Source organism: Bombus bifarius, unplaced genomic scaffold (genome assembly GCF_011952205.1).
Source record: "Bombus bifarius isolate JDL3187 unplaced genomic scaffold, Bbif_JDL3187 scf7180000008162, whole genome shotgun sequence".
NCBI lineage: Eukaryota > Metazoa > Arthropoda > Insecta > Hymenoptera > Apidae > Bombus > Bombus bifarius.
Genome location: NW_022884484.1, coordinates 1,131,640 through 1,157,272, shown reverse-complemented (window position 1 = coordinate 1,157,272; position 25,633 = coordinate 1,131,640). Strand labels below are relative to the sequence as shown.

Sequence of the window (25,633 nt, the reverse complement as noted above, 5' to 3'; positions counted from 1 at the left end):
ATTCTAGAACTACAAGAACATCAACATTTAAACGTGTCAATTGTGTTTCGTGGGATTACCTAAGTCGAATATGTAATTGAATTCTGTGCCGCGTTTTTCGTATTTTCGGGAACCATAGCGACATCTTAATCCACGTATAAGGTGAATAAGTTAGATAATCTTACTAGTGGTTTAGATAGTTGTGCGTGAATTTGTTGTTAGTCGACATTCGAGATAAACTTTATAATCTCGAAAGTATAGAAGGAAGATGACGTCGCAAATGTTACTTTTAAAATTTATCTTGGAGTACACGATGGTTTGTGTGTGATACTTTTACGACAAATAAATTTCTGGAAGTAAGTCATTTTTTCTTTGAGATGTTGTACACTAATTATTTAAGTAATTAAAATTTGTCGAATAATGAAACTGTAAAATTTACTTACTTTATGCAGTTGGTTATTTTGATTTCTGCGAATTTAATATAATGACTGGCTTAATGGTAATCCTGAAATAAACTATATAGCCTTTTTTTGTAATACGTACGTATAGGTGAGCAATTTGCTACGATATTTCATATATAATTTCATTCTTTATATCATAGATATTAAACAGAATTATAAATTTGGAATTCGTCGTGTATTGGTGACTTTTAAATGAACGTTTAGCTTCCTGATTTGATTTGTCTCGCAATTTATTCAAGTGTAATTAATATACGTACAAGTTGACGTATTAAATGAGATAAGAATCATATGAGGTTATAATTATTAGGGTAGAAAAGAGGTTAGGATAAATAATGAGATTTATATAGAGAATAAATCTGAGTGACAAGGAGAAGATAAATATAGAGAACTTTTTTAAATCAATATAGAATCATGAAAAGTATAATATAAGATACATACATGTATAGCGAAAGATGTAGCATAGAAATTGTAAGTTATAGATATCTGAAATTCCAAGTTTAACGACATTTGAAAAAATTAATGGCTAAGATTCTAAATGAGAAATATTTGTAAATGCATGCATTATTATAGGTGTGATTTATTTAAAAAGAAATAAGAAAACACAACACGAGTTACGATATACATTTCAAGTTCAAAGTCGCTTAAAATCATACGAGGCATATTAGTAAGGATAATAATGATATCACCTTTTTCGTTGAATAATGGATATCACTAGAGATAAGTTATTTTGAATGTATTTTAATAAATGTTAATTATTTTATGAATAAACAAGAACAAAAATAAGTATTAAATGACTTGCGGAAATATTCAAAACTTGATATAGGTACTCTTGCGTTGTACCGATAATTTTCCATCTATTTGTATTTTTTTAACGTTAAAAAATATCCCGAGTGTGAACAAAATATGAAATAGCTTTGCTAAAATGGGTTAAGACGAGAAATTTAAAGATTCGAATGTCGCAGCAGAATTAAACAAGATTTACTGTAACAAATCAAATATAAAACATAAGAATACTTGTATATATATATATGTCAGAGATGAAAGGACACCGGAGCCGTCGCTCTGGAACTTCGGGAAAATCCGTAAAATTGCAATTAAAGTTTACAGTCGTAATTAAACAATTTGCCGTCATCCTGCTCAATTGTACTTGTTTGCGATTTGTGATAATAAACTTGGGCTCAAGGCGATCATCAGTCGCCGAACGTAGCCGCGGTCAACGGGACGGGCGCTTCGCCTAGCAAAGGTGTGGAATTATAGTATGATCCTCGTTAAAAGAAATATCAATAGAGGTACTTGACAGTAAAACATTCCAACGGTTCCTTCGGTCAACGAATACCTGATGTTGAGGCGCGTACACAACAGAAGTCCAGTTAGCCCGAGGACCCGCTATAAAACCTGAGGTTTTCCGGCAATTAAGATTTTCCAAACGGACAGACAGTCTTTGTCCCAAACTGACCAATTGACAGCGACGTCAATTTCCCTTACTTTCGGAACGAGGGCTATATCAGACGGATCCGATGATCTCGTGTCCTTAGACACACCCCATCATAGTTTTCCTCTGTGGCATCATTGGGACGAAGATTCATTCTTTCTTGAGATCCCACCGACGAAGGGAGCAGCGCCTGACGATCAGTGAGTTTGAGTTAGAGCAAGTATCTCTTTCATCCCGTTGACCGTGGATTCGTCATCGAACCTAAGACCAACGTCGCTAACATCGCAAGTGCCCAATCACCGCTGTTGATTGTCGAATCGGTAGTGTCCATACTCGTAGCATCAGGCCGCGTCTTCGTTATCACACAACGATGGCCAACTCCAAGGGAGGTCTATCAAACGCCCACAATCCTGTTCCTGACTCTTCTCCGACATATATATATATAAGTATTATAAATGTTTAATCTAAAGTCAATTAACCTTCTTAACGGGATCATCTTCTAATCAAATTTAATTTTTACAGTCACAGAATCTGAAAAGCTTGATAAAGACAGATTAATTTCAGTTAGTCCTTGCAAATATAAATAGACGATAAATAGTTTATGTTCACTAAAAGTAAAACACCACTAAGAGGATAAGGAATTTTCAATTAAAAGAATTATTGGCTCCAAAAAGGTAACTATCTAAATGACGAGTCAACTCGTCATCCTTGTTAAACTGGTTAAAAAGCAATCAAAGAAATAACGAAAAATATATATGCACAAGTTTTCCTCATTTCACTTGGTAGGTTGTTGCAAAACACGATCAACACTGATACATCCTGTATTCAGCGGTCGTATACATGCGTTGAAAAAACACGGTTGTTGGCAGATTTGTTATACACGATCTCTGAAACGTAATTTCATCTAGGTATTATATTTACTCCGCGGAAAGGTTGTCCTCGTGTTTGTATACTTTAGATTATGAATAAGAAAATATACATAAAATTTATATGACTAGTATACCACGTCAATTTATCAGACAGTAAAAAGTAATGCAGCTGTTTTGCAAAACGGTATTTCTATGGAATCGTTGCCATAATTCATGGAATCATCGCTGTCTTATCCTTTATATGTAAATATCGAACTATGAGCTATGGTCGATCATTTTACTTGGAAAAATCTCACTTTCTCGTTCCTAATATAATGTCTAATTGTTTCGAATTGTGACACAGAACAAAAGAATGCAAATGAACAGTGTTACGAGCTGTGGCGCTGTTAGACACAGCTACGCTGAATTATCTTTGTAAACCGTGATTCTAATCGGAATACTATCGAGATTCCAAGGAACTGAAAGTCAATCGTATATTCTTTATTTCCGCTTGCTTTTCAGCTTTGCGGTGACTTCCAATTACAGACTTCAAACATAAAACATATACTTAAACACGAGGAAAATACACTGAAAGTCAATAGTTTTATAACATTTCCTACCGTTTAATTAATGTAATGAAAAGCAAAGGATAGAATAAGCGATAAACATTTGCTGTTTCAGTATGATAGAATCAAACGTAACTCTTTCACTTTGTCGCATTGTATTAAAGTAAATTTATTGGTGAAGTGTTACATATTTTGTATTACAAAGTTATATAATCGTGAAATTTTCTGTCGAAATTTCTCTTTGTGCTTTTTTTTTAATAGAGAAATCTATATTCAAAGAATAATTTTTATTTTTACGATACGATTAGAATAAAATGTTGAATTTCTAAATTTTGTCCTATGATATCATCATCCTTCGACTCGATTTAAGTGTGATCTTCATTAAATTTACTTCAACAGCCAATTCTCTTAGTAATAATTCTTATATTTTCACGAAAATGTTAATAGGCGGATTCTGTTTAATTCAATTTATATCAGATGATTCATCGCGTTTGTCGATGAAAATATTAAATAAATTTACGTACGTTTGAGATATTATTAGAAACCATAAACATTGGGATACAAAAGTGAGATATACTGACATTGAGATACAAAGGACTCCACGTGGAACTTATTTGCTTGGTCCCAGTTGAAAAAACAAGGCAGCTTTGAACCACCAACAATGGTAACGCATGATACTTAAAGCGTTCACGCAAAGTGCTTCTGAATAGAACGCGTGATATTTTTGACTGATATGATTCGTATTTATTCAGATTACTCATGTAATGTCATTCGTCATAGACGTTTGACAAATATGTTCTTGTGCTCTACGAAACTTTCAGCTGTGTACCATTTTCGGCATGTACACTCTCAGTTCGTAATAATTAAGTTTATAATGACAACAAGTGATATCGAAGAAACTACCTATCGAAGGAATTGAAATGGCTAAGGTACACAAGACTACAGAAAATTAATAGCTAAGCATTATGAATGTAATTAAAAAAATGGCACTCGGTTAGAAAATTGTTTTCCTTATTAAATATCGTGAAGATTACTATACTTTGCATTTTTTGTATAATTTTGCACATGAATATTCTCTGCATTTTTTATATCTTTAAACAGGATATAGATGCATAAAAATCCGTAGTTCATTAATTAAACTATCTGGCATTGAATACATTTCCTTATGTCATTGTACATTTTTTTAATCGATCACTGCCTTCATTTTCCTTCCCGCGGCCGTACAAAGTCTAACCAACTTTGGTTAATCGGTATTTACGTCAGTATTTTAACCTCGTGTCTCATTGTTCGAACGAAGACCTTTGTAAAAGCATTCGCAGTAGCGTGCAGTCAGTAAAAGTAAAACGCACCGTGGCTCGTTTAAATGGATTTACGAGTCAGGTAAAAAATTGCATTGTAAACGCTGAGTTTAGTCAAAACCAATTTAAGACATCAAACTTTTAATTAATATCGTTTCTTTCGATTCTCTGATTTCACGAGTTTCCTTTTCAATTCTTTAAGGACTTTTGTTATCACACGTGTTCGGGCAATTGTATTTTTTAGATAAAGCAAATAACTTGTTCTTCGTATGATAGAGGATAATTTACTTTGGAAGATTCCATAAATATTAATATTAAACAGGGGCTTATATCTTTTAAGAAAATATTTATAATTGACACAATCATTTAGGAGCGTATGAATTAATTAGAATTTGAACGAGACTGGCCTGAAATTATTTTGTATAATCACTAAAATGATTGAATTTTTCTAACATCACCGAGGGATTTGATCAACAAATTAAAAAGTAAAGAAATTCGTAATTAATTGTAAACTAGTTGATCTCATTCATAGCCTTTATATTAAATCAATATTTATCAACATTAAATTTTCTAATACTCGTGTGTTCTATGTACGCGTGATAATCGAGATTCTACTACACTTGACCTTAATCAATAAGGAAAAGAAGCAGAATGGAACAGAAAATGAACGAAAGTTGGCATAAATTTATGAATGGAGAGTTCTTGAAGCTTCTAGAACATTCACGTAGATACTGATAAGTCGTAGGTTTATTTATACGTACGATATACTTAACCATACTGAAACTTAATCGTTAAACATAATCAATTCTTTTAAGAAACCAAAAAAAGAAAAGAAAAGGAAAGAAAAGACGAAAAGAAGAGAAGAAGAAAGCAGGGATCGTAGTATGAATGGAGAGTTCTCGTAGTTTCCATAACATTTAAATAGATATCGATAGATCAGGCAGGTGTATTTGTATATATGCGTTTCCGTCGAAATTTCAACGAGTCTGGCAACATGACTTTCGATTGAAAGACGATCGTTCGTTGCATTATCGTAATACACGGGAGATCGTAATAGCAAGTCTGGACACTGGTGTGTAGCGTAAAGGCTGCATAGTAGACGGTACGCTTACGCCTCGAAGCATTTCGTTGTGAAACGATTGAAGCATTTACGAGTCGATCGTTCCACGAGGACTTTCTAATCCGTCGTATATACGTACAGGGTGTCCCGCAAGGTGTGCCGCGAACGCTGCGAGTGACAGATTCCTGAGTCGAAAACACGACGACTCGCGTAGCCTTTTCGCGACACGACGATCGCACACTTTTCAGCCGCGATCGAACCTGTTTTTCAACTGGGCGATCCAGCGCATATGAAATACATACGTGGACTTTTTTCTTTACAAATATCGCGGGTACGTGACAGGTTTATGATATGGAGATCCGGTAATTCGCACTACTTTTTCACCATCATTTCCTATTCCTTCTTTTATTTTCGCTGTAATCATCGGATGTTTTGCTCGAGTCACTCAATGTAGGCGGAATCACACAGAAATATTTATTTTCAAACGTGAGAATTAGACTGCGAATATTTTCTTTTTTTTTTTTTTTTTATTAAGCATTTGAAATCTCGATAGGGGTTTATTTCACCTTACGTATGGCGTGTGTCTTCAATTTGCAAATAGACTGCGGGTATTTATGCAGATTCATATTTTTATGAAGATAATTAAGAGAAACACAACCCGGGTAGAAAATCGTTTTACGTGATAAGTATTAAAAGGGGTACTTCACTTTTGATACTTTATATAGCACTGGAGGATGTGTGACGCGGGTTATGCGCATTTCTGTACCTTCAAATTTACGCATAAAGGTATGTGCTTAAAAGTCCGTACTCTAATAATAATCATTTGAATTGACGATGAATACAGTTATCGTGAGTAATAGGCAATTTTTCGATCATTAGCCAAACTACCTTTCAATTTACATATTTTCCCGCAAATATCGTCGATTATAAATTTCTGACTTGGAAGATTTATAACTTTAGTTCAATTGCACGAATCTGTTTCTCAATATGAAAATCTTATCGCGAATATCATACGAGCTTCAGGCTTTTTTTTTATCGTAAAGTACAAAAATTTATGCAAACGTCTTTCAATTAGTATCATCGATCCTAAAAATATAGCGAATTATAACTGTTTGTACCGAAGGTGCGAGATATCCTGCGGTTTTTAAGTTGCGCGACAAAGTTATAGCCTTTTTTTAAGTTGTAAATGAACCCGTTTTTCGATTTGGCAAATTTAAGGCACGCTCGAAATACGCGCGACTATACGTGAATATTGTCGCGAGTGTCTCGCGCACATAATCTTGTTGATATCGTATGCGTGTTCATTTATTCGAATGCGTCGATAAAAACTGCGTTCAGTGAGAAACGAATTTGCATACTCCTTCAGGAATGCGGTACACGCAGGATGCTATTCAGATAAACATTTTTCAACGTGTAAGGGTTCGCTTCTCCAAATTTTTCGCGTCTACGGCAACCCGAGAATTCGTTTATATTTATTTAAAAGGTGGTAAAATACGTATTCAATTAATGATCGAGATTACTGACTTTCGTATATATCGTCTTAATTAGATAAGACTACGTATTTAGATTAACTTTGCACGAATCGTACACCTGCGTTTATAAGGTGTATGCATGACGAAATAAGAAATTGGATTCTCAAAATTCTTTAGGCGTATTTATGCATGTGTGCAATGAAATACAAGTATTGGTAAGATTCTTCGTAAATTTGTAAAAGATCATGATCTTTTATTTAGTTCCTTTTTTTCTTTTTTTTTTTTTTCCTGAATATGAATTCAACTAGGTCTGAGGATTGTAAATTGAAGAACGATTTTAAAATTATTAAATCCAACGTTTCATTTCTCACTACTCTAATACCCACAAACGATGATTGTAAGAATCTGCGATATTTTTAGTTTTACAACACCAAACAAGATAAAACAATATGCGTTTTTCCAGTGACTTTTCACGACCACAGGTTGACTTTATCGTCAGCCATTCGCGCATTCTTATCCGAGGAAAGGTTTCGAACGTGAATTATATTGTTTAAACGCAACAATAACAACGCACAGCCGGGGTTCTTGCATCATTCGGGTCAACTTTATCCGTATTTACAATGGCGCATACGGGTGATCACGTACTGTTGCAAAACAAAAGCGGGAATTTTCGAAAACAGTATTTTCCTCGCAAGAAAATCATTCCATTTAGATATTAACACATTCGTCTTGTTAATCTCCCTACGTTCTTCGATTCATTTTTAATCTGTAATTAAGATTTTCTTTCAAAAAGGTTCTTGTTCAACAATTTCGGAAGTTTTTCGTTCCAATCTATTAGCGATATCTCTTTTAAAGCATCGGTCGTCTTTTTGTTTGCTGAAAAGAGAACAAGATTGAGCCATAAAAAATCAGGGACTATAGTCGAGTTAAACTCGCATCATTTATACGATAGTAAATGACAGCAAGTGTTCATTGATTGATGACTATTAAAATCGTTCGAACGATCTGTGAGCCATCATTGAGAAATAGCGTGAACAGGGTTGCGAAAATAAAAAAGAAAAAGAAATTTGACCGTTTAAAAATCAAGGTGAGCTTTGTGCTAGAGAACTCAAGTGCCGGGTTTTTTTTCTTTCCTTATTTCCTATGAGACACGCAAAAAGTCATGACAAGAACATTTGTCGAGAAAGATTACACACTTTGAATAAGGTAACGAGTAAGATTAGGTACAAAGTATCAGGATAACTGTACGTCTTTAACAGATACAGTTGACATGTTTTGTAACACACGGTCTTTCGCAACTGATTTGCTTTATCCCTCTGATTAATTTAATTACATTATACTTCATAGGTTTTTCTTTTTTATCCATCCACGGCCGTGTTCTTTTCAACTTTTTATCAGCTTCTCTGTCATTCTTCCACTTTTATATCTTCTGCATCGTACTTCATAGTGGAAATCAAGGCTCTCTTGCACAGTAATTGGTTAAGTAATAATATTAGTGAATTGACAAGTTACAAATAGTAGCTTAGTAGCTTTTATTTCACAATTCTCCTGGTAGTGTATCTTTCTTGACGAATAAGGTTGAAATATCAGGAACACGATCAACCGACTTTACATCGTAGAAATTAGACATTTTAACTATTTTTAACACGTGCGACGATGTCTGAAATGATGTAAGAGCAATAAAATGTCCAGTTTTTAACAACGCGATGAAAAGATAAACAGCCGAGAAGAAGAAGAAGAAGAAGAAGAAGGAGCAGGTTTAAGAAACGAGATATGTCTGCCGAGAAAAGAAAACGCGGGGAAATTTTGAATGCCGGCCAAGCAATTTATCGAACCTTGACCTCGTCGTGGTACAAGTTCGCACTCCAATTAATTTCAAAGTCTACGCACGCCTCTCTCTCTCTTAAGCTATCTTTATATGCTGGAAGTTGATAACACTTTGTTACGTCCTATACATGCGTAATGCAATCCAAGTCTGCAGAAGATTCGTTTTACGATCATCATTAGCATCAGCTGGTTTTCCAGCCGGTTAATTATAAAAAAATCAAGATACGGGAAATTAGCTTATTTTACTGCGACTTCTGGGAATGCGTTTAGACGCAACTTTTTATACAACGGAATAAAAAGGAAGCTCGTCCGTCGAGGTATTAAAACCCAGTGTAGAACTTGGATTAGCAGCGGGACAACTTCTGCTTTCCCAATCAGCCGGATTCATCGAAAAGGATGCCGATTAATTCGACGTTTTATAGAAATCGTCTTTAAATAACTCTTTCTTTTTTTTCTTCTTCTTTTTTCTTCCTCTCACTTCTGTATGATCGATGATCGAAAGCGACGTTCTAAAATCCCACGGTCTAGGATCCTTCTACGTATTCCTCTTTGTATGTAATTCTTGTGTTATCTTCGAAGAAGAAAGTACCGTACATAATCGACAGTAAGTATTCGTATATGTATCCTTTACACTTATGGGAACAATCCTAAGAGACTCTAGTTTATTCGGTTTATTCGCTCGAAAGTATCCACATGTTTGCTTATGTTTGACAGGATATAATTTAATTTCCATATTATGCTTCGAAGATATTAATATTCTATTATTATGATAATGAAATACTATTATCATCTACAAAAATGTAGTAAGTTATGTAATAAATTATACAATTTTTTAACGAGGTTTGCGACAACACGTTCCAGGAAGCACACACTATCTACGTAGCCTCCTTGTACAGATCAGACGAAAAAAAGTTTGCCTAAACTTATAGATCATGATTAATTCATGCAATAATATTTGAAACCAGCAGATACATCGGGGAATCACATTCCAAATTCTAATACATATCATCGGGTTTTAAACAAATGATTGAAGTTTGTTATTTGCCCATTGCACAAGAAGATGACAAGTATTGATAAGAGCCAGAAAATCAACAAAATTATCGTACGTTTCTGGCGTAATCATCATTTGTATTAAATATCAGTAAGAGTCCTAATGCTCATGGTCAATAACGTATGTTCGTGTACGTTCGTCGTTAATATACGAAATTTATAGGTTGCATAGGGAAATACGATCGTAAGTGTCAATAAGTTCTATTCTTAGTGCCGCGTCCATTTGTTTGCAAGAAGAAGAAATGGTACAACAAGATTGGTACAAGATTCGCGGTTAAAGCAGAGTTGAAGGTCGTTGGAAACTGGTTAGGGTGGGTATTCTGCTTTCGTGGTACTACACTTTAGTGGCCGAATCGTGTTCAAGTAAGTCAGGGTCATACAAACCGTGTTTCTGTGCTACCGATATAAAAGTGGGAATTCAGTTATGTGTATTTACCACACGTACCACGACGCTTAATTACGCATACCGAATTACCGATTTTTTTACGAGTATAAGTATATTCTTTGACGTGATGTGTAAACGCCACGTGGCGCCTCCTTGCTTTCGGAAGGAATTGTAGTTTCTCTTTGGGAATTCACATTGATTTTTAATCGTGTTTGCTGCGTTTATAGAATTTTTTTACAGTGAAATTGTCTTAAACGTTTTATTATCGAAATTAATAAAATCTATTAAAAATCTTTGGTATTAATTACAAATGCATATATAGCGCGTTAAACGTAAATATGCAAATAACGATAATATTCTAATAAAAGTAAATTAATCTTATTAAAATTTGATTTAATAGAACAAGGTACAAAGGTATTTCAATTTTTCGATTTCTCCGCTTTGCATCATTTTCATTGATTTAATTACGTTATATAACCATAGTAAAAAGATTTACAGGAATGATCCATGCTTTATTGAAATTTGTCAAGTTGATCAGAGGCAGCCGTCAATCGAATAAAATAAATACTCGAATAAAATAAAATAAATATATAAAATTAAAAAATTTATATTTTCAATTAATCTAAATCATATTTACTGATGATAATATAGAACCTTACATGATAATTATTGCAACTTTAATTCATAAAATATTCCCATCTTCTAATGTATCTGTCGCACGATAACCGCGCGTCTCAGCAAAAAACAATTCTCATATGTTTTCTCTTTGGAACATGTTTTCTCGAAGGACGAAACGAAGAATTCTCGTATCGCGCGCTCGCTTGGTACGGCGGTATTCTTGTTATGCAACAGAAAGATTAGTTATGTCTTTTCGTCTTGCTTTTCCGTGGCTTTGTCTTTCGCTGAAGAATGAAAAAAAGGAGGAAGAAAAAGAAAAGAACGTTCCCGATTGGAAAGGAACGCGAGCCTCGCGTTTTATCCGCGTTTTACTCGTCTGATACAAGGAAACGCGACCTTTCGAAATGGCGGGAAAGGTTTTTGCTATAGTTGACAGGTTTTCCGTCGTTTATTAATACGTACGATAGCCTTCTGCGAACGTTGCGTTGATCTTGATGAACGATCACAATGAAACCAAGGTTTATTTATTCTTCTATATGTTCCCGCGCGTGGATTATCGCGATTCTATTGCTTTAAAATTTTTCAGCTTTTGCATATTATTAACATCGCCTTTGCATGAATATATCAGGCGAAGACGAGTGTATACGATTTATTGAAGTAGTTTTTTTTGAAGCTTTAGGTATAATTTACGATTCAAGTGATTTAAAACAAGATACATTAATGTAGGATAACCTTGATTAAAGAGAGTAAATCTTGAAAGTATCTGGAAATAGAAGTACGCTTCATTAATATAAAATAACAGGAGATATGTTTTCTACGAAAATATAAATTTGCACGAAGATCCACAGCTTAATTATAATATTTGACAAGCGAAACAAAACTACATTTGGGTTCCAATTCTCTAACCGTCTGCATAAAGACATTCCCAAGCAATTTATTATATTTACATAATGTTTCTATATACATAATATGACACAATCCTTCTCAGAAAATCTCTCAATGATATTCATCTTTTAACATTAAAATTAGCTTTTTATCTTGCTTGATTTTTAATTGGAATGAATATTTGTAATTAGTTGGATAATCCATTGGGTCATAGATGGCCATACCAATCCGAGTAATATGCTAAGAAAAATTCGAGAATGACCCAAAGAATCTTGGCTTAATCAATCTCACTCTCGATCCTCTCTATTCCTGCTTGCCTAATTCAAATTCATTGCGGCAACTGTTTAAAGCATGTACATCATATAGCCAACGATATCGCGCTTAAAAAGTCGTCAGAGCTGTGTGCCATTATTTGTAATGGTCACGCACGATCATCGAATATTCCGCTCCAACCGCGAGTGAAATTGCTCTTTAAGCTTCTGGAGGTTTCCACCGGTATCACTTGGTCGTAAACAAGCGGGGTCGTGGAACGTTTTCTGGCGCGGAAGAAAGTAAGCAAGTTTGAGAAACGCTGCGAATGAAACGAAGATTTGGCGTAAGTGGGGGGCAGACAGGGCGCAGAAAGAGTTAGCGAACGAGGTGAAGGTATTGCGAGCGCCGGTTAATTGCGATGCACGCCGTGCGACACGTGTCACAGCATTGTGCGGCCGGTCACGCATTCCCATCGATTACATCGACGACAAACGAATTTACAAGCGCAACTGGAACGTGATTCGCGAACGGCTTCAATAAGGCCTTTCCAAATGGAAAAAAGGATAAGAGAGAGGAGAGAGAGAGAGAGGGAGGGAGAGAACGAAGGGAAAAGAGGAGGAAAAAGGAAAGGATTCCCTTTAAACTGCACGATCCGTGACGAGGTCTTCGCACGCCCCTTCATACCAATGAACGGCCCGTTATAAATCGCTTTTACAGAAATACGCGATGTTGCACGCGCGCCACCGTCCATAACTATCAGCTCGTAATATACGAGGCGTTCGTTCTGCGCCTCCAATATCTTGTCTTCTTCAGATGCTTTTCTTAGATATATAACATTGGTTGAAATATTTCTCTCGATAAATCTTGGCATTTTGGATTTTATTCCTACGGTTGTCCCGAAGGAGTATCTTATGGTCGTGTTGAAACGGAAAGGAATCTTTTCTTTTTTTCAAGGAGGGTCTGTTTCTTTGAAAATGTTAGGCAGGGAATGGTAAACATTTGAAGAATCGAACACAGTATTATTTCACAGTGATATCGAACTTTGAAGTAGTTTTTGTTTTTTGATAAATCCACACGCACATTCAATTTTTGGAAATGTATGAATATACAGAGTACACTAAATATATGCAAAATAGTAAAAATATAATAGAGTAAATCCGATGTATCAATAATACTCACCAAACTATCATATTGTACAATCAACCGATACAAATGTCAATATTACATGTAAACATCAATACTATAAATCGTATACATGTAAATTCATCTTCGTCTAAAAAACTGCTTACTCATCAGTCTGTTATGTAATCATCTTCATCTTGTCTCTCAAATGTAAGAATCTATCTCTGTCAAATCGGATATACCAAAGTATGTTAGTATAACGGATTAAAAGAACACAGTCTGATACAACTAATACAAACGTTAAATAATTAAGTATATTTAATAATAAATTACACATAAATTCATCTTCGTCCAACAGTTGTTCCCTCACCAATCTTATACAATCAACATTTTTCCTCTTCTTTCTCCGATATAAAAATCTCTTTTTATCAAATTAGAATCTATCCCAGACGAAATATATTAACGATCGATTAATCAATAATGTTACAGGTAGCAAACACGTAGAATGGTAGCCTCACAACACGACGGTACCAGAAGTGTTGGTGGTGGTGGCGGTGGAGACGGCGGAGGTGGCGGTGGCGATGAAACCGTGTACACGGTGACCGTGAGTGGTGTCGGTTACAGGAACGAGGGTTACAAGGACGATGGTACCGATGGTATACCTCCTGAGCCGCAGAAACCACCGCAATTATCGTCCACGGACGACGATACCCAGTCCAGAAAGTTCAAGCTCTCCCGCGGCGAGAAATGGCGGATCTTAAAGAACATTAGCACCGTATCCGTAGCATTTATGGTGCAGTTCACCGCGTTTCAAGGCACAGCGAATCTACAATCGTCTATCAATGCCAGTGATGGTTTAGGCACCGTGTCCCTATCAGCGATTTACGCGGCTTTGGTATTATCATGCATCTTCGTGCCAACCTTCGTTATCAAAAGGCTCACCGTGAAATGGACGTTATGCGTATCGATGCTGTGCTACGCACCGTACATCGGCTCCCAGTTCTATCCAAAATTTTATACCTTGGTACCGGCTGGCGTGCTCCTTGGTTTGGGTGCCGCACCTATGTGGGCTGCCAAAGCCACCTATCTCACGCAGGTCGGTGGCGTCTACGCGAAACTCACCGATCAGCCGGTTGACGCCATCGTCGTCAGGTTTTTCGGGTTCTTCTTCCTTGCCTGGCAGACTGCTGAACTCTGGGGAAACCTCGTGTCGTCGCTTGGTAAGTGGTGGCCTTATTTATTTTTACTTTTTTTCTTGTTTTCATTTCTCTTTGGTTAAATATGTATTGTGCTGTTTTATTCTGAAACCTTAGAGCTCAAGCAATTTTTTATTCCTTCGTTGTTAAGTTTTGCTTTTTTCTTTTTTTTTTTTTGTTTAAATATAATGTTGTTTAATTCAAAGCTCAGGGAAAATTTTGGAAGCTTGGAAATTTTCTATTCGACTCGTATTTAGAAGAGTATTGCGTAGAAATTCGAATTTTCGGCTATTTGACCCGCGTTAAATTTGTTGTAGGAATTTTTTTTTGTTTGACTTGCGTCAAGCTTATATGGAAGATGTAGAAATCTTTTTTATTTGTCTTATATTACGTAGAAGTACATGTATGTAAAAAAAGGAAGGAAAGGAGGATGTTTGAAGGATTTCAGTTTTTTCTTCTGGATAACATTGACTGAACTCATGGTGAGAGGTTAATGTAGCGAAGTCTATCGTTCTCAATGTCGTTTATCATTACTATAATCAACATTAACATACTCAATAACGATAGTCAGTGATCGAATCTCAATAAAATAATAATTGTTATTTAAGAATTTATCTAAAACAAAGTCGTATAAAAGGCAGCTTATTGAAATGAAATTTCCTATCCTTATTAACGATCAACATCGAACGATCTTTATTATAATCGTTAATATCATATTCTTATTAACGATCGATATAACGAATATCTGCCATAGATAAATCTATAAAAATTACTTTGAAAGCCCGGCTCGCACGTCGATTAGCATATTAGAGAAATTTGATGCAAAGCTAATGGTGCAAAATGAGGACGATAAGTCGAATAGAACGGAATTACGTAGTCAATAGGTGTTTTAAAACCTGAATTATCTTTGAGTAGTAACTCATAGCAAAATTGTTAGACTGCGTTAAAGCATATACATTCACCGAAGCAGTAACATAAGGAAATCCAGTAGAAAACATACCACGAGCTACCCATCAATACTATAAATCAGCTCTAATTAACGGTACCGTTAGGTTAAACAGAGTCTTCCTCATCGAATATGCACGAACTTCATCCGGCTCAAAATTCCCTCGAACGTTTACCGAATGACCTATCCAAGATAAAAAAAAGAAAACCAGAAAACGAATATCTCGAATTACAGATACCTTCGTTCTACTTCTACTCATTCACGGTATAAATTAATCTTCTCTGATACATGCCCAAAAGTTCCTTTCTGAGAAGCATTTAAAATGCAAATTGTTGATGCCCATCTGATTCGAGGACCTTCGAACTCGTCGAAGTCGTTTCGAATGAACGATTCTTAGAGAAGATCGTCAAGGCCACGCGAAATCGGTGTCAATATTATTTTGTCCCTCATAAATTTGGTAATCATTCGACTCTTCTTTCTCTATCTTCCCGTATCTGCCAACATACGAAATTTACCTGTCGCTGCTGATACCTAATTATTATCTACTATGTCTGAACAGATGGCCTCATCAAGTGCGAAACACTCGTGAGATCACGCTTGCTTCGTAAACAACGCACGATTGCGACACACGTACATACACTCCTATTCATAAATACTAGGTTATTGAGAAAATTCGTGAAATTAGCGAAAGCGAACCCAATGACGATCAATGTTACATGAACGCGGCTTTTTATTTGCAATTGTTTTCAGTCAGTTTCCATTACTAAATCCCATATTTTAAACTTGTGACCGTGAAAGGGAATGCCAAGGATTCGTTCGTTACTCTCTTCGTCACTATTTCTTTCATTCATGTTCTTACGAACTGTACGTTCGTAGTAATCGTTGTGTATATTCTACTAAAAAAAATTTGACAAATATAATCTAGACACTCGTGTCTAGTTACAGAGTTAATGAAATTTCCAAATATTTCGTATAACACACGCGATATATAAGACGCACGTACAAGTTTTCCATGACAAGTATTCAAATACTTTCGTGAGCCACTGCAACTCTTCGTAAGCGTTCTAATACTTATGAAACAGGAATGTACGATAGGAATGTACAGTATACAAAACACGCATGGTGTGTGTAGCAGCAATAACGCGTGCGTAGTCAGACTTGTCGGGCCAAATATTCGGTCCTTTCCCTTACTGGCTGACTAGTTGCCTGGCTGGTCGGTTAGTTTACTGGCTGGCTGGTCGATAGGTTGGCGCGAGATCGACGACACGACAACTCTCGCGCTTGCTGCTAACTGCTAACGTTCTCCATGGACACACTCGGGTTTCGAGCGGTTCTGACTGACAACATCGAGAGACTCGCCGAGAAAGATAGGAACGTTCGAGGAACAGCGATGGAGAACGCTTTGCACGCGGGAAGAAACAAGATTTATCCGGTATAAACCCGTGATAGTCGGTTTCCGTACCACCTCGTACGCATTCCCTGATACTTGGGCGGCGGTAGCGCGCGATTTAACTGTTTTCTATGATTCGAACCGTTCGATCGAGCGATCGGCTCTTCCTCTCCGGCGGGCAACGGCACTTCCGTTTACTCCGCTTAGCTCTGCACGCGCGACCCGCTCTTGCCTTCACGGCAGATACGTTTCAGGTAAACAAACGGTGGTTCGCTTGACCTTTCTTCTCTTTTCCCGCTCCATTTTTTCCTTTCTCTTCTTTTGATATTTATTTTTTATTTACATAAGATCGCTCGACCTTTTCAAGGTTTCGCATGTACATATGTATTATTATTGACAAAGTTGTAACGATCTTTTTTTCCTGTTTAATGTATAAGACACAATAGAACGTCATTTATCTAGCATCACGTGTCATCTATTTCTAATCGATATTTCTATACGCTGTCCTTTTATTTTCCGTTCGATTAATAGAAATTTATATATAGATCAGAGTATTCAGTTTTCAAGAGATCATTTAATTCTTAACCGTTGCTATCTGTTAACCTTCATAGCCACAATGTTAAGAAGCAATTGGACAGCGTAAATTAATTGATGCAAAAAATTGGAAATTAAATGTTAATGCAACGTTGGCCCTTGACGGGTTGAATGATAATTGAATCGACACGACGTATACGTCAGTAGCAGCGAATACGTTGAACGAACACTAAATAACATCTCTTTCTACTAAGTGGTATTCAGATAAATGGAGTTCTATTGTAATTGAATGGAATGAGGAGGGGATTACGTGTTGACGGCCTTGAGTGGACGATTGATTTCGAACGAACTATAGGCGCGCCTCGTTGCTGAAACCTGTTTTCATCCAGTTTCTTCCGATATCTTTGAGACTGTTTGGAGAGTATGCGCTGTTGAAAATGTACTCCGTGGATCGTGGTATTTCGCGATAGGAACATAGGAACTCTCGATTGCTTGATTTTGCTAGCAGGTATGTTCTGCAACATAGTATATAAACACTAGAGTAGAGTGAAACCTGTACTTCGAAGCATGATAGACACGTGCACGATAATCGAAACGCGATGAACATATCCGTGAAACAATGTGTAACCGGACAAAAAGCAAGACAGTGACTCATTCCATTGCGAGTACATAATTCTTTATAAACACACGTTCCTTAATTACGTTTAATTTATGTGTTCTGATGGTTTACGTTCAATCAGAAACTATTACTTGTATTCTGATCGTCGTGCATTAACGGAATGCCTTTGATGAAGATGTATACAAGTACATATTTACAGCCTCTCATCGTTACGTTGTTCATAGGTTCATTTCTCAGGTTCTCCGGAAAATTAATCGAAACACTTCAACGACGCTACATTTCCCTAATGTCTTAATGTATTTCCCCGTACAAACTACACTTTAGTCGTTGAATGTTTCTACTGGAAGATGTGAGGTATGTCAACGTGGAATCCAAAATGTATCTCTTTTGGAGTAAAGGGCATTAGGTCGAATGCAAATGTAGAAGAGATGATCTGGAAATAGGTTAATTATAGAAACGCAAGAGAAAATATAATATTATACCGTAATTAGGGGCTATCACTAATATAAGAAGATACCATAGAGATTTCGCTTTCTTCTTTATGCTAAAATACGTTTGATATATCTGCCTTTGATTTAGATACAATAATTATTCCACAATTCACGAATCGATATACTATATTATATATGTATCTATAATTATAAATATTAATCCATTTGTTTCATTTATTCATTTTTTCACCATAAATACGTTATATACATTTTCCATTTTTCATTTTTTATTGTTACGATTTAACTCCTCTGAGTCACAAATCAAGAGGTGAAGTTACATTTTGATTACTACGTTGATTAAGTATTTTCTATTCTCCTCGATGGATACTAGTGTATATATTTAGGAAAGGATTGTTTGAATCTTCTTGCCATTTAGTATTTCATCCCAATAGTACCCATACATTTTTTCAAATCTACTTGGCTCTGGCTCAACAACTCGAACATTACACACCTGGCACACGTCTACAAATCTCCATAAATACGTACAAATACTCTCGATCTCTGTATTCGTCGCTCAAGTAACCGAGAAAATTAGTGTAACATTTAAATGGCAGCGCTCTTTAAATTTGTGAACTTTGTTCGCCAAGAAAATCGCATTCCAACAACGTATACATACACGGGCCTGCACACACGTCACAGTTGAATATATTACAAGTTGATAAGTAGGACTTGCGGACAATCGGAAACGAAGGTGGGAGACATTGTAAACATACTATGATATTATCAACGACGCTCCGGTGAAAGTTCCTGTCGTTCGCCGTCCGATGACCGCGTACATGGATTGGCCAATGTAAATTCCAGAATATGTGGATACGTTTCGCTCTAATGTCGTATAATCGCCGCTTAACACGATATTTGCATGTTCGATGAGCGAGGTTGATCGTGATACAAACTAGCGAAGAAAATGCTGGGCTTTTTCTGCCATTAACTTCGACATGGTAGAACTCGTACAATTTGTTTCTATGTTTGTTGAATGACTTCGTTGAAACTTTTCGATTATTCTTTAACCTTTTTGTTCTTATCACAGCACTCGTATCTTGTTCAATTTTTTTATCTGCCTTGGAGAATATATGTATATGACACGGGTCGTTAATAGATTGTAATCAGATGCATAAATAGTTGCATACATATCATTCGATTGTCTTGCAAAGTTGAACAGGATCTTGATAAGTTGTTGGGAGATTTATGTTTGAAGAGATAAGATACATTTTGCTTAAGGTCCCATTCCTTTGCTTATGTTTCTCAAGGAATTCTATGTGACGTACCTGGCATTTAATATTTGTCAAATATTTAGTCGACCAACTGTGTGCGTTAGATTTTTACAAGATGACAAAATTACAGATAAATAAACAAAGGAGAGAAATAGTTATGTACGTGAATAAGAAACTTGAAATATAATCCTCGATAGTATACGGAATTCTCGAGAACAGTTTAAGAAAAGTACGAATACTTCCAAGCATGAATAACGAAATAATTATAAAACTATTCAAGTTTCTAGAAAAAGACGCAAAAGAAGAAAATAGTTGGACAAATAAAGAACATAAAATATAATTATATCTTTCCTTGTGATATATACATATTGTATACATAGATATTCATTTATTCCATCATTTGTTCTCCAGATCTGCTCAAATCGTTGCTCCCCAATCAAACTTTATTATTATTTTCAGCGACATTATTGTATCTATATCTCTTTCTCTAATCAAAACTTCTCTATTTGTTTGAATTTCAAGTACTCACCGGAGAAGAGTTCGGCGGTGGCGGGAACCGTACCACGAATTGGAACAAAATCAAGTTCTGTGGAGCAGACTTCTGCGTCCTCGGGAACGGAGCCCACGAGACTCTGGATCGTCCTCCAGAATCTGAGATCTACGAAATTTCTGCGATTTATCTAACTTGTGTAATCATCGCCGTGATCATCGTCGCCCTGTTCGTCGATCCTCTGTCGAGGTGAGTATCCACGTGGTCGTACACGCGCCATTGATCCAAAAGGCATCATAACGCAACTTTCCATTCTCTATGTGTCGACCTTTAATTTTTTACCTTTGCTTCGACTGGAAATTAATATGGGATATATAAAAAAAATATCGGCTGTCACTCATAATAAGTCGTAATAATAAATTTATCATCTCTATTCGAACATTCTGTTCCATACACAAGAAGCAAATATGAAATAAGAAATTCTTTAGGGTAATAATGATAATGTTGAAAAATTGCATTCGCGTTATTTATCATTGATAATTCAAAGCTGAATGACTCAAGTGCAATAGGTAGCCTCGCTCATTATGCGGTATGTACAGTAGCTCGCGAAAGTATTCGCATTTATTGAAATAGTCTATGAATACATTGTTTGTATTATGTACGAAACATTTTCAAACTTCATTAATATTATAAAGAGTTTGACTATCGTCGTTGTATTGGTAAATTTTGCAACGAATCAGAAGAACGTACGTATTCAGTACAAGTGTATATTTCGCAGAGATCACAAAAGTATTTAAACAGTCAGTTATATTATTCAGTTTCAATATTCAGTGGACCATCGATAAATTAAATGTTTAAAACAGTTCTCATGTTGTACGTTAATCTTTTTATTAATATATATGCTTGCAGTAAATATTTTGTAATTTCTCTACACGTTTCCAGATTGGTTTCAAATTTCACCAATATAATCTTAACAGTCTTGTCTTATTACGGTGTCGATAAAATTTGAAAATGTTTCACGTAACGCGTACAATACAGGCTACAATGAAATTTTTCTATGACGGAGTATTCAAGTATACTTTTGCGAGCCATTGTACACTTTTTTCACGGTCGTTACGATTGGCGATTTATTGGTTAGTGTGAATCAACGATTCAGTATGACGAAATATAAATACAGGCACGAGTTTGAAAAATCATGTACTAATTATTTGTAATTAGTAACCACACGACTCGGTTCGAGTTTAACACGTGTATGTTTCATTCCTTTTGCTTCGATAGTCGATAAATTACTATTTACCGTATGTTTTATGATTTCTAAGAACATCGAAGAATTATTTTCTAGTTATTACATCAACTAACAACGTATCCATCCCTTGCTAGATCTTCTTGCCTTAGAACTTGTTATAATTATAAGACTTTTATTATGCAAAGCGTTCAACGATTTTTACACGTGTGGCATCAGAAAGAATTACTTTCTATGCATTTATAATCGATCCTCAACTCTTTAAGGATGTAGGAATATATATTTTGCATTTAAATTAGAAGTTCGATAAGGCTCGTAATCCTCCAGGGCTATAAGCTGTGTCGTCTTCGAACTACCATATATGAGTTTAGACGCATATAACAGCTTCTTAAAATCACGTGTGGGACTCAAAGCAAATTATACGTCGCGATACTGATAATACCCTCCGTTTAAAAGATTTCATTAGGTATGTGTATATCCATGGCGAACTTGAACAGTGAACAACGTCAAGACATAATCGCATTTGAGAAAACTGGCTGCCGGATCGGTTTTGTCTTAACGTCAATATTTGATATCCGTGAATCAGGCTTCATGAAATCCTCTTTATCATTTAACACGAGCTAGGCTTACGTTTATTGTTGAGAAAACACTTGAAGCTTCTGCAAGGCTAGCACACCTTGAGTATTACTTCAAGTTAAACAAATATCGACTCGCCTCTAAGATGGATGATTAACGAAATAACCGGTGAAACTCTGTATTTTTCCGTTTCCGTTGTTCGATGTCGTTGCTCGTATCCTCAATTCAGTTTCGAACGATACTGTACGATTTTGTACTCTTTCAATGTGAAAAAAGAATAATGAAAAAAGAATGGTTTAAAAAATTGATGAAATAGCTAACACTATGGTGATCTCTATTTTTATTTCGTAAAAACGTAGTTTCAAGTTCTCGAAGAATTATTGAGGTATCGCCGGAGAAAAATTATTATCGGACGAGACAAGCCTTTAACGATGCTTGCACTAGTTTCATAAATAAACGTTATAAGTCTTTAAAAAATTTAGATTACGTTTTCGCTTATTCTTAGAATTCACAGTAGTTTACGTAAAATGTACCGATAAGAGTACAAATTCGAATTGAAGTATGCATTCGAGGATTTATCAGAAATTAGGACGTCAAATTAATCTAATAATGTACGATGCACGTGCATACACACACACACACACACACACACACTTATATTCTTGTGCTCGAAGGCATAGTCAGTTGGAATTCAACGGCACTTTACGTTTACCAGGATTATACAGACACCTTGCACGCGTATCGCGTTCGCAAATTATAAGATAAGAGCTCAGTTTCTGACATCTTCGTTTATCAAGCGATTAGAAGTTTAAAGTGACAATGAGATACACAGGGTGAAAATGGTACGTAGCTTCGACGTTGAAAAGAATTTTAATTTCACTATACTCGACAAATTTTTATTTATCCTCTTCTTTTTGTCCCATTTAGTACATCAACTTTAAGTGGCTCTAATTCAAGAGACCATTCAATATTCGACTGAAAGAATAGACAAGCTTCGTGTAATTTACACACAGCAAATGTTATTGAACTCTTGTTATTTAACAAAAAAATTGTCACCGTCCATGAGTCATTGCCACGACTCATGGCTGCTTGTCTTTCGGATAAGCATAATACGAAACGTAAATAGACAGGGAACAACTGGAACGATAAAGTCGATCATGCACGATCAATGACGTACGTAGAACATTAAACGATTAAATTATCCGAAAACAGTTTTTTATCGCGATTTATCCTAGAGAAAGATATCTTTATCTAAAACGTTCAGCAAGTTGTTCCACGTTGTGGACACAAGACGAAATTTATTTTCCCTTAATTAACATTTAATATTTACTCGTATAATTTAAATCGATGTTTGAGTGCTGAGGTAGCGTTCAGTGCCTATAGATACAACAATCGACTACAATTAATTTTATTTTATGTTTGTTTCGCATTTTTCTCTTTCTTCCCTTGCAAATGCCTCGAGGAAACTGTAAAACAAAAATACATGTACTGACTCATGAAATTATTTGGACGCTTAGCGTAGAAAACTTCTACGTATGTACAATCATGATAGTCGAGTATCATTGTAGTACTAATAACATTTGAAAATGTGTTATATAACACGTACAATATTTGGTAAAAGTTGTCTACAGTATGTGTTTTGCCTCAGCCACCGCATGTATTTTTATATTTCTTTCAAAGAACATGTTTCTCCACGTGATACGTGAACAACGACGTCAATCAATAACGACATCGAGTTGTAATTATTAACTTATGTCGAGCCTTGAATGAGATTATGAAACGTACTACTAACTGAATGGACGAGTGCAGAAACCTCGTGGTTTTAACAAACTCGTATAAATCACTGTATTTCGACTGCTAATTTTATTTTCTGCATCGTGACTAATACTTCGTAACACCTGTGATATAATTATAAATTCCAAACTAAACCAAAAAAAGAAGCGAAGTCTTTGTTTCCGTTGGTCTGTGCAGTGAATTGAAATTTTTTAGACTTTTTTTTTCCCTGCACACGTATCGTAGCATCTGCATTTAAATTGCAACCTTCAGACTGAAGAAAAAGAAGGAAAACAAGATAGTTGACGTCCTATTGATCCATCCACTGCCACCTTTCCGATTTTATTCAACATCACCACATCCGTCGAAGCTTCGATCGTTTGGAATTTGTCAATTTTATGAAAATTACCTAGCCAGCATTACCTATTTTCAATTTTCCAATGAATTTTGTAAATGATCCTTTTGTTTAACAACAGCGATAAACCAAATAGCCGTAACATAATTCACTTTATCTGACGTAATGTAAATATTATGGAAATTTCGATAGATAAAAAGCGCGGAGTATCGAGCGCTATATATTTTTATTTATTACGATGATTGTCGGAATACGTAAACTTTGTTCGTTGCACGGCCTCGTCAATAATTTGGAAGAAAATCGTGTAAACGCTCAGGGTGTCATTGTTTAAGAAAGTCGCTGAGAAAACGAAACGTCACGAATTGGTTTCTAACCAGGATGTAGGTTAACGAAGTTGCTACGCTAGAAATCAATGTCAAAACCGTTTCACTTGCACGGATTCGCTCGGATAAAAAGAAGAAAAAAGAGGGGAGAGAAAAAGTGACAGTTACGTAGAAAAAGAAACGTAGGCGGGTACCTGATTAAATATGAAATCATTCTTCCGTGGCGGGCAATAATAACAGTGGTATCTGTATAAGAGAAGAAGACTGAAAGTCAAGAGCATTGGCGTTTCGAAGAAATGAATTCGCGCGGATCCATATGGCTGAGAACACTATCGACATAGTGGAATGGGGAAAAGAGCAAAAGAAAAAAAGCTTCGGCGCCGAAATAAATTAAAAGAAAGAAAAGACAAAAAAGAGAGCTTGGTGTTTCGATCGAATAGATGATGGAAGCATGATGATGCGGTCGGATACTCCCCTGGAAGTTTGCCTACGGCCAAATAAATTACACATATCGTTTCGACAGGCAGGTGTCAACGAAAAAGTGCTTCATGGTTTTGAGATACACGCCTCTTCGTTAAAACGGCCGACGTTTTATTTTATTATACAGGAAAAAATTCCGCATATTTTACTTTTTTCTCTTTCCTTGTCTTTAATCTGTCAAATTTAAACACATACGTAATATGTACCTTATACATATATATATATATATATATCTTAACGTAATTTCGCTTCGAGTTTTTCTTTTCCTCTTTGTGGGATAACTTTTTTTTCATCGGTTCGAACGATTGACCATTCTTTTATACGGGATGATTTATCTGTTAATTCGATCGTCGTGCCTTCTTTTAAGATTGTTTTTCCGGTACAACTTTTTACAGGATAATTTTTCTCCCTATATCAAATTGATCGCAGGATTATCTTTTTCTCTACAGGACGAGTCTTTTTATTCGATAAGATTGCTCGAAAATTATATTTCTCTCGTAAGAAAATTTTCCTATTCGATAGAATTATTCGAAAATTGATTAACATCTCGTGTTATTCGTTCGATCAAGTCAATCGGGAATTATTCTTTTTCCCTGTAACATTGTTTTCCTCGTACGGTAGACTCGACCAAAAATTACCTTCGTAAGATAATTTATGCCGCTCGATGGAATCGATCGAAAACGAAATCCTCGTTCGGATGCGACAATGCATGTTTATCAATGGCCACGAATGTTGATTACGAGTCTCGTGG

The 25,633-nt window shown here is 35.8% G+C and overlaps 1 protein-coding gene and 1 long non-coding RNA gene across 4 annotated transcripts in view; one reads left to right on the top strand and one right to left on the bottom strand.

Annotated features, from left to right (window-relative positions):
• The window catches only part of LOC117208813 (UNC93-like protein), a 57,075-nt gene that overhangs the window by 1,347 nt on the left and 30,095 nt on the right, over positions 1-25,633 (top strand). For 2 of the 3 annotated variants that reach the window (XM_033450209.1, XM_033450211.1), the window contains exons 2-3: positions 13,745-14,475; positions 20,165-20,381. In XM_033450209.1, the coding sequence (XP_033306100.1) occupies positions 13,761-14,475; positions 20,165-20,381 (932 nt within the window). In that variant the 5' untranslated portion in view covers positions 13,745-13,760. Of the gene's footprint in view, positions 1-37; positions 336-13,744; positions 14,476-20,164; positions 20,382-25,633 lie in introns of those variants that run through there. The other variant, XM_033450210.1, reaches the window with a different exon arrangement.
• On the bottom strand, positions 14,741-17,036 carry LOC117208818. The gene is made up of 2 exons (XR_004487774.1): positions 16,589-17,036; positions 14,741-15,891 (listed from the first exon to the last, which is right to left on the bottom strand). It is a non-coding gene; the product is annotated as an uncharacterized LOC117208818 (long non-coding RNA).